The 10,964-nt window shown below is 51.7% G+C and overlaps 1 protein-coding gene across 1 annotated transcript; it reads right to left on the bottom strand.

Annotated features, from left to right (window-relative positions):
• Positions 1 to 3,068: 3,068 nt before the first annotated feature.
• Positions 3,069 to 4,325, bottom strand: LOC138370210 (uncharacterized). The gene has a single exon (XM_069334205.1). The coding sequence runs from the start codon at positions 4,323 to 4,325 to the stop codon at positions 3,069 to 3,071; it is 1,257 nt and encodes a 418-aa protein (XP_069190306.1).
• Positions 4,326 to 10,964: the final 6,639 nt, after the last annotated feature.

Raw genomic sequence — 10,964 nt, 5'->3', positions numbered from 1 at the left:
GAGAGAGAGAAGAGAGAGAGAGAGAGAGAGAGAGAGAGAGAGAGGAGAGAGAGAGAGAGAGAGAGAGAGAGAAGAGAGAGAGAGAGGAGGGAGACTGAGAGAGAGAGAGAGAGAGAGAGAGAGAGAGAGAGAGAGAGGAGAGAGAGAGAGAGAGAGAGAGAGAGAGAGAGAGAGAGAGAGAGAGAGAGAGAGAGAGGGGGAGAGGGAGAGAGAGAGAGAGAGAGAGGGAGGGAGACGGAGAGAGAGAGAGACAGGGAGGGAGGACAGAGAGAGAGAGAGAGAGAGAGAGAGAGAGAGAGAGAGAGAGAGAGAGAGAGAGAGAGAGAGAGAGAGAGAGAGAGAGAGAGAGAGAGAGAGAGAGAGAGAGAGAGAGAGAGAGAGAGAGAGAGAGAGAGAGAGAGAGAGAGAGAGAGAGAGAGAGAAAGGGAGACGGAGAGAGGGAGTGAGAGAGAGAGAGAGAGAGAGAGAGAGAGAGAGAGAGAGAGAGAGGGAGACGGAGAGAGGGAGCGAGATAGAGAGAGGGAGACGGAGAGAAGGAGTGAGAGACAGAGGGAGACTGAGAGAGAGACCGAGAGAGAGAGAGAGAGGGAGACGAAGAGAAGGAGCGAAAGAGAGAGATAGAGAGACGGAGAGAGGGAGCGAGGGAGAGAGCAGGGCCGGGCTTACCATCCAGTTCAGACTCTCGGTTCTCCTGATGGAGCAGACGATGGTGGGGCTTCCTGATGGGTGTTGATGACCCCGGGGGAGGCAGAAGAATACGAAGAACAGCCGATCAATCGTCTTACGAAAAAGATATAAACCGGAAACCCCGATTTACGAAGCCGGATGAAGATGAATATGAGAAGTAAGTCTTCAGACCATCGCTCTGAAGGATAGGATAGGCCACTCAACACCCCTCCAATTAGGGCTGGGCCTATCTACTTTCCTCCAAGCTGAGCTGCGCCAATCTACCTCTGGTCCTCGAAGTAGTTATCGGCCAAGATAGCAGCTTGTTCTCTCACTCAGACTATGAGGGGAAGTTGCTATCGTGAAGACCCATTCCGTTCTCTCCCTCTCTGCAATTGCGTTAAGTGGAATTTTCTGGCAGCCGGATAGCATCCGGCTGCCTATTTCAAGAGGCGGTGGAGATGAGAGTCTGTCAGTCATATTGCAGCCTCCCACTAGCCTGCTAAGGTCTCATTACCATCCTCTAATGTTAGTGCTGCTTCGGAGAGGGGGAGATATATCTCTCTTTTTGCTCCATATCTGTCTGTCTGTCTGTCTGTCTGTCTGTCTGTCTGTCTGTCTGTCTGTCTGTCTGTCTTGTCGTCTGTCTGTCTGTCTGTCTGTCTGTCTGTCTGTCTGTCTGTCTCTCTCTCTCTCTTCAACCGACATCCAGACTGACTGGCTGCCCTCCAGAATGACTGACTGTCCTCCAGACTGACTGACTGTCCTCCAGACTGACTGACTGTCCTCCAGACTGATTGGCTGCCCTTCAGACTTACTGACTGTCCTCCAGACTGATTGACTGTCCTCCAGACTGACTGGCTGCCCTCCAGACTGACTGACTGTCCTCCTGACTGACTGACTGTCCTCCAGACTGATTGGCTGCCCTTCAGACTGACTGTCCTCCAGACTGACTGACTGTCCTCCAGACTGATTGGCTGCCCTTCAGACTGACTGACTGTCCTCCAGACTGACTGACTGTCCTCCAGACTGATTGGCTGCCCTCCAGACTGACTGACTGTCCTCCTGACTGAGTAACTGACTGACCTCCAGACTGACTGATTGTCCTCCTGACTGACTGACTGTCCTCCAGACTGACTGACTGTCCTCCAGACTGACTGGCTGCCGTCCAGACTGACTGGCTGCCGTCCAGACTGACTGGCTGCCGTCCAGACTGACTGGCTGCCCTCCATACTGACTGACTGCCTTCCAGACTGACTGACTGCCCTCTAGACTGACTAGATGCCCTCCTGACTGACTGACTGCCTTCCAGACTGACTGACTGCCCTCTAGACTGACTAGATGCCCTCCTGACTGACTGGCTGCCTTCCAGACTGACTAGATGCCCTCCTGACTGACTGGCTGCCTTCCAGACTGACTGACTGCCCTCCAGACTGACTGGCTGCCCTTCTGATTGACTAGCTGCACTCCAGACTGACTGGCTGCCCTCCAGACTGACTATCTGCCCTCCATATTGATTGGCTGCCCTCCAGACAGACTGGCTGCCCTCCAGACTGACTGTCTGCCCTCCAGACTGACTGGCTGCCCTCCAGACACACTGGCTGCCCTCCAGACAGACTGGCTGCTCTCCAGACTGACTGGCTGCCCTCCAGGCTGATTGGCTACCCTCGAGACTGACTGGCTGTCCTCCAAACAGACTGGCTGCCTTCTAGACTGACTGGCTACCCTCCAGACTGACTGACTGCTCTCCAGACTGACTGGCTGCCCTCCAGACTGACTGACTGCTGTCCAGACAGACTGGCTGCCCTCCAGACTGACTGGCTGCTCTTCAAACAGACTGGCTGCCCTCCATACTGACTGGCTGCCCTCCAAACAGACTGGCTGCCTTCCAGACTGACTGCCTGCCCTCCATACTGACTGCCTGCCCTCCAGATTGACTAGCTGCCCTCCTGACTGACTGGCTGCCATCCTGACTGACTGGCTTCCCTCCAAACAGACTGCCTGCCCTCCATACTGACTGCCTGCCCTCCTGACTGACTGGCTGCTCTCCAGACTGACTGGCTGCCCTACAAACAGACTGGCTGCCCTCCAAACAGACTGGCTGCCCTCCTGACTGACTGGCTGCCCTCCAGACTGACTGGGTGCCCTCCAGACTGACTGGCTGCCCTCTGACTGACTGGCTGCCCTCCAAACAGACTGGCTGCCCTCCTGACAGACTGGCTGCCCTCCTGACAGACTGGCTGCCCTCCAAACAGACTGGCGGCCCTCCAAACAGACTGGCGGCCCTCCAAACAGACTGCTGCCCTCCAGACTGACTGGCTGCCCTCCAGACTGACTGGCTGGGGTGCCGACACAGGTGACTGCCGCTGACGGCAGTTGTAGATTAGCTTGCAAAGGCATGCTTAAAGCTGGCTGCTGGCGCCTTGCTGCCGGCCCTCGCCTTGAACCATCTGGCTCCACCCTCGCCACCCTCTTGAACCATCTGGCTCCACCCTAGCCACCATCTTTAACCATCTGGCTCCATCCTCGCCACCATCTTGAACCATCTGGCTCCATCGCCACCCTCTTGAACCATCTGGCTCCACACTCGCCACCATCTTGAACCATCTGGCTCCATCCTCGCCACCATCTTGATCCATCTGGCTCCATCCTCGCCACCATCTTGAACCATCTGGCTCCATCCTCGCCACCATCTTGATCCATCTGGCTCCATCCTCGCCACCCTCTTGAACCATCTGGCTCCATCGCCACCCTCTTGAACCATCTGGCTCCACACTCGCCACCATCTTGATCCATCTGGCTCCATCCTCGCCACCATCTTGAACCATCTGGCTCCATCCTCGCCACCATCTTGAACCATCTGGCTCCATCCTCGCCACCATCTTGAACCATCTGGCTCCATCCTCGCCACCATCTTGAACCATCTGGCTCCATCCTCGCCACCATCTTGATCCATCTGGCTCCATCCTCGCCACCATCTTGAACCATCTGGCTCCATCCTCGCCACCATCTTGAACCATCTGGCTCCATCCTCGCCACCATCTTGATCCATCTGGCTCCATCCTCGCCACCATCTTGAACCATCTGGCTCCATCCTCGCCACCATCTTGAACCATCTGGCTCCATCCTCGCCACCATCTTGATCCATCTGGCTCCATCCTCGCCACCATCTTGAACCATCTGGCTCCATCCTCGCCACCATCTTGAACCATCTGGCTCCATCCTCGCCACCCTCTTGAACCATCTGCTCCATCCTCGCCACCATCTTGAACCATCTGGCTCCATCCTCGCCACCATCTTGAACCATCTGGCTCCATCCTCGCCACCCTCTTGAACCATCTGGCTCCATCCTCGCCACTATCTTGAACCATCTGGCTCCATCCTCGCCACCATCTTGAACCATCTGGCTCCATCCTCGCCACCATCTTGAACCATCTGGCTCCATCCTCGCCACCATCTTGATCCATCTGGCTCCATCCTCGCCACCATCTTGATCCATCTGGCTCCATCCTCGCCACCATCTTGATCCATCTGGCTCCATCCTCGCCACCATCTTGATCCATCTGGCTCCATCCTCGCCACCATCTTGAACCATCTGGCTCCATCCTCGCCACCATCTTGAACCATCTGGCTCCATCCTCGCCACCATCTTGAACCATCTGGCTCCATCCTCGCCACCATCTTGAACCATCTGGCTCCTCTCTGTACCTTTGTTGTATTTCTCTGTACTCTGTTACTCTGTACCGATGTGAATGAGTAACTGGAAGATGAATGAGAGATAATGAGTGTGAATGAGTAACTGGAAGGATGAATGAGATACCTTGAGATAAGTTACCTTGATGAGTAAGGGGTGGGGAAGGGTAGATTTGCCAGACATAGGACATAAAGGGAGCTTGGTGAGTAAATAGGTAGATGAGTGAGAGGATGAGAGAGTGGGAAGATGAGTAAGAGGATGAAAGAGTGAACAGGTGGTGAGTAAATGAGTCAGCAGGTTTAGGCGGATGAGAGATTAAGTTGAGTCTGTGAGGTGGGATTCGACAGGTGGATTAACACACAGTCACACACACGTCTGTCAGTCTACAGTTGAAGATTAGAGACATAAGGCTTGTCTCACTAAACTTTTCAGTGTGACATGTAGGGAATAGGGGACTGTCATGGGGGGGGGGGGGGTAGGGGGTCGCCTCCCATTGCCCCTATTTAAAGGGGATTTGGCTCCCATGGTGACCCCCATTAAGTCTGAAATGGAGTTTAATTTTTTGGGAAAAGAGTTTTTTTAGCTGTTCATAACATTTTAGATTTTTAAATGAAAAACGAACATTGAGAGGAAGATTATAGGGGTTTACATATAATACATACACATTACCATACATACATACATACATACATACATACACATACATACATACATATAAACATACATACATACATACATACATACATGAATTCATGTATGTGAACAAACATACATGTATACATGCATATATACATACCCACATACACACATGGATGCAACAAAGAATTTAGAGATCTGAATCAAAATGTTTTTTGATGGAGAGAGAGAGAGAGAGAGAGAGAGAGAGAGAGAGAGAGAGAGAGAGAGAGAGAGAGAGACAGAGAGAGAGAGAGAGAGAGAGAGAGAGAGAGAGAGAGAGAGAGAGAGAGAGAGAGAGAGAGAGAGAGAGAGAGAGAGAGAGAGAGAGAGAGAGAGACAGAGAGAGAGAGAGAGAGAGAGAGAGAGAGAGAGAGAGAGAGAGAGAGACAGAGAGAGAGAGAGAGATAGAGAGACAGAGAGAGACAGAGAGAGAGAGAGAGAGAGAGAGAGAGAGAGAGAGAGAGAGAGAGAGAGAGAGAGAGAGAGAGCCAAGAAAACCACACTTCAAAATGGACAAGATAACTTCCAGAATCTTCCAGAATGACGTTCCTAGACTCCCTTCAGGATTTACACACACACAAGCCTCTCGAACGAACAACCAACGTCAGACCCTTACTGAAGTATGCATCTCAAATGTCCAAGTCGAATAGGCACTATAAACAAGGCTGTCAGATTTCCAAATGCGATGAGAAACACGTGGAATATAAGACTCAATTATAAACCTTACAATGAGCCTGGGCTTGGGAGCTGATGCTCGACCCAACAGACACTTGTAGATAAATCAGTTCGTAGGAGAGTTTGTTCAACAAGACCGTCATCAGAGGGTGGTTCAGGGCCTCGTCTTTGAGTAAGGGGGGTCGCTGGAACAAGGTGATTAAGCCCTAACGACCTCCTCCTGGTGATAGAACAGCTCCAGATAATGACCCAACCAGCGCGCTACCCCTCAAATCGTCTTGCGCCAACTCACAGGATCTCACACAACTTCTTAACGGCTCAAAAAAATTTCTTACAGGCTCTCACAAGCACTTACACGCTCTCACAAACTCTTACACGCTCTCACAAGCACTTTCGCGCACTCACAAGCACTTACACACTCTCAAAAACTCTTACACAATTCAAGAGCATTTACAAGCTATCACAAGCACCTTCGCGCTCTCTCAAGCTCTTACACGCTCTCACAAACGCTTACACGCTCTCACAAGCGCTTACACGCTCTCACAAACACTTACAGACTCTCACAAACACTTATACGCTCTCACAAACTCTTACACACTCTCACAAACTCTTACACGCTCTCACAAACACTTACAGACTCTCACAAACACTTATACGCTCTCACAAACTCTTACACACTCTCACAAACTCTTACACGCTCTCACAAGCGCTTACACGCTCTCACAAGCGCTTACACGCTCTCACAAACTCTTACACGCTCTCACAAACACTTACAGACTCTCACAAACACTTATACGCTCTCACAAACTCTTACACACTCTCACAAACTCTTACACGCTCTCACAAGCGCTTACACGCTCTCACAAACACCTACAGACTCTCACAAACTCTTACACGCTCTCACAAACTCTTACACGTTCTTACAAACTCTTACACGCACTCACAATCTCATACACGCTTTCACAAACACTTACAGACTCTCACAAGCACGGTCACGCTCTCACATACCCCCCCACACACGACCACACACCACCACACACCACCACACACCACCACACACCACCACACACGACACACACCACCCACACACCACCACACACACACACACCACACACCCACCCCACACACACCACCACAACACCAACACCACACACCACCACACACCACCACACACCACCATCCACCACCACACACACACCACACACCACCACACACCACCACACACGACCACACACGACCACACACGACCACACACCACCACACACCACCATCCACCACCACAACACACCACCACACACCACCACACACGACCACACGACCACACACGACACACACCACCACACACCACCACACACCACCACACACCACAACTCACCACCACACACCACACACACCACCACACACCACCACACACCACCACACACCACCACACACCACCACACACCGCCACACACCACCACACACCACCACACACCACCACACACACCACACACCACCACACACCACCACAACACCACACACCACACACCACCACCACACACACCACACACCACGATCCACCACCACAACACACCACCACACCACCACACACACCACACACGACCACACACCGCCACACACCACCATCCACCACCATCCACCACCACACACACCACACACCACCACACACGACCACACACCACCACCACACCACCACACACCACCACACACCACCACACCACCACACACCACCATCCACCACCACACACCACCACACACCACCACACACCACCACACACCACCACACACCACCACACACCACACACACACACACACACACACCACCATCCACCACCACACACCACCACACACCACCACACACCACCACACACGACCACACACCACCACACACCACCACACACCACACACCACCATCCACCACCACAAACACCACCACACACCACCACACACCACCACACACCACCACACACGACTACACACGACCACACACCACCACACCACCACACACCACACACACCACACACACCACCACCACACACCACCACCACACACCACCGTCACACACCACTACCACCACCACACACCACCACACCCCACCACACACCACCACCACACCACACACCACCAACACCACCACACACCACCACACACCACCACACACCACCACCACCACCACACACCACCACACACCACCACACACCACCACACACCACCACCACAACAACCACCACACACCACCACACACCACCACACACCACCACCACCACCACACACCACCACACACCACCACACACCACCACCCACCACCTAACCTAACAAATCCAATACATAAGACAAAAAAAACGTCAATAAATCAGTGCATCAAATTCGGACTAATACGTCACATTCCTACCGAAGTGGTCGACTCCGTTAAAAAGTCGACGTTCAGAGAGCGAGAAGGAAGTCGTATCAACCAGTGTTATCTCACCTGACACTTTTGGGCTTCAAAACTTGAAGTTGCTGACGAGACCGAACTTTGACCCCAAGTTTGCTAAGTTCACTCGAACTTAAAACTCGAACTAACTCCGGCTTCGAGTGTCTCGAGGACAAGAGTCACTAAGAACTGAAGGGTGAGGTGACTCTAAGGGATGACAGGATTGGCTTAAGGGATGACAGGATTGGCTTATGGGATGACAGGATTGGCTTATGGGATGACAGGATTGGCTTATGGGATGACAGGATTGGCTTATGGGATGACAGGATTGGCTTATGGGATGACAGGATTGGCTTAAGGGATGACAGGATTGGCTTAAGGGATGACAGGATTGGCTTAAGGGATGACAAGATTGGCTTAAGGGATGACAGGATTGGCTTAAGGGATGACAAGATTGGCTTAAGGGATGACAAGATTGGCTTAAGGGATGACAAGATTGGCTTAAGGGATGACAAGATTGGCTTAAGGGATGACAGGATTGGCTTAAGGGATGACAGGATTGGCTTAAGGGATGACAGGATTGGCTTAAGGGATGACAGGACTGGCTTATGGGATGACAGGATTGGCTTAAGGGATGACAGGATTGGCTTAAGGGATGACAGGACTGGCTTATGGGATGACAGGATTGGCTTATGGGATGACAGGATTGGCTTATGGGATGACAGGATTGGCTTATGGGATGACAGGATTGGCTTAAGGGATGACAGGATTGGATTAAGGGATGACAGGACTGGCTTATGGGATGACAGGATTGGCTTAAGGGATGACAGGATTGGCTAAACCCCATAAATCCCACCACTTAACAAGACCAATAAACCCCACAAATCCCCCATTTAATAAGGACAGTAAATCCCTTAAATGAGATAGAGTAGATAACGAATATAACGAGACTTCGTTGACAAGGGACGCTGGTTTAACAGACCTCGGGTATAATGACTCCTCGGTATAATGACCCCTCGGTATAATGACTCCTCGGTTATAGTATTCTCTGCAAAATCATTATATACTTTTTTTGAGGTAATTGTTGATCTTGGTGATAAGGTTGTTATCGCTGAGTAGTTGTATGTTATCTGGTTTGTTCTTCTTGTTCTTCCTGTTCTTCTTGTTATTATTGTCATCACTCTTTCCTTCTTGTCCTCATATCCCAGCTCTTTGTCCTCATATCCCAAGCTCTTTGTCCTCATATCCCAGCTCCTTGTCCTCATATCCCAGCTCCTTGTCCTCATATCCCAGCTCCTTGTCCTCATATCCCAGCTCCTTGTCCTCATATCCCAGCTCTTTGTCCTCATATCCCAGCTCCTTGTCCTCATATCCCAGCTCCTTGTCCTCATATCCCAGCTCCTTGTCCTCATATCCCAGCTCCTTGTCCTCATATCCCAGCTCCTTGTCCTCATATCCCAGCTCCTTGTCCTCATATCCCAGCTCCTTGTCCTCATAATCTCAGCTGCTTGTCCTCATATCCCAGCTCCTTGTCCCCATATCCCACCACCTTGTCCCCATATCCCCAGCTCCTTGTCCTCATACCCCAGCTCCTTGTCCTCATATCCCAGCTCCTTGTTCTCATATCCCAGCTCCTTGTCCTCATATCCCAGCTGCTTGTCCTCATATCCCAGCTCCTTGTCCTCATATCCCAGCTCCTTGTCCTCATATCCCAGCTCCTTGTCCTCATATCCCAGCTCCTTGTCCTCATATCCCAGCTCCTTGTCCTCATATCCCAGCTCCTTGTCCTCATATCCCAGCTCCTTGTCCTCATATCTCAGCTGCTTGTCCTCATATCCCAGCTCCTTGTCCCCATATCCCACCACCTTGTCCCCATATCCCAGCTCCTTGTCCTCATACCCCAGCTCCTTGTCCTCATATCCCAGCTCCTTGTTCTCATATCCCAGCTCCTTGTCCTCATATCCCAGCTGCTTGTCCTCATATCCCAGCTCCTTGTCCTCATATCCCAGCTCCTTGTCCTCATATCCCAGCTCCTTGTCCTCATATCCCAGCTCCTTGTCCTCATATCCCAGCTCCTTGTCCTCATATCCCAGCTCCTTGTCCTCATATCTCAGCTGCTTGTCCTCATATCCCAGCTCCTTGTCCCCATATCCCACCACCTTGTCCCCATATCCCAGTTCTCATATCCCAGCTCCTTGTCCTCATATCCCAGCTTCTTGTCCTCATATCTCCGCTGCTTGTCCTCATATCCCAGCTCCTTGTCCTCATATCCCAGCTCCTTGTCCTCATATCCCAGCTCCTTGTCCTCATACCCCAGCTCCTTATCCTCATATCCCAGCTCCTTGTTCTCATATCCCAGCTCCTTGTACTCATATCCCAGCTGCTTGTCCTCATATCCCAGCTGCCTTGTCCTCATATCCAGCTCCTTGTCCTCATATCCCAGCTCCTTATTCTCATATCCCAGCTCCTTGTCCTCATATCCCAGCTCCTTGTTCTCATATCCCAGCCCCTTGTCCTCATATCCCAGCTGGTTGTCTTCATATCCCAGCTCCTTGTCCTCATATCCCAGCTCCTTGTCCTCATATCCCAGCTCCTTGTCCTCATATCCCAGCTCCTTGTCCTCATATCTCAGCTGCTTGTCCTCATATCCCAGCTCCTTGTCCCCATATCCCACCACCTTGTCCCCATATCCCAGCTCCTTGTTCTCATATCCCAGCTCCTTGTCCTCATATCCCAGCTCCTTGTCCCCATATCCCAGCTCCTTGTCCTCATATCCCAGCTCCTTGTCCTCATATCCCAGCTCCTTGTCCTCATACCCAGCTCCTTGTCCTCATATCC

The sequence above is a fragment of the Procambarus clarkii genome, chromosome 31, assembly GCF_040958095.1.
Source record: "Procambarus clarkii isolate CNS0578487 chromosome 31, FALCON_Pclarkii_2.0, whole genome shotgun sequence".
Taxonomy (NCBI): Eukaryota; Metazoa; Arthropoda; class Malacostraca; order Decapoda; family Cambaridae; genus Procambarus; species Procambarus clarkii.
Note: the sequence above shows the minus strand (reverse complement) of the source record. Positions and strands in the feature narration are given on the sequence as shown.

Excerpts from the sequence above, each read along its gene's own strand:
- LOC138370210 (XM_069334205.1), bottom strand. The coding sequence starts at position 4,325 with ATGGTTCAAGATGGTGGCGAGGATGGAGCCAGATGGTTCAAGATGGTG.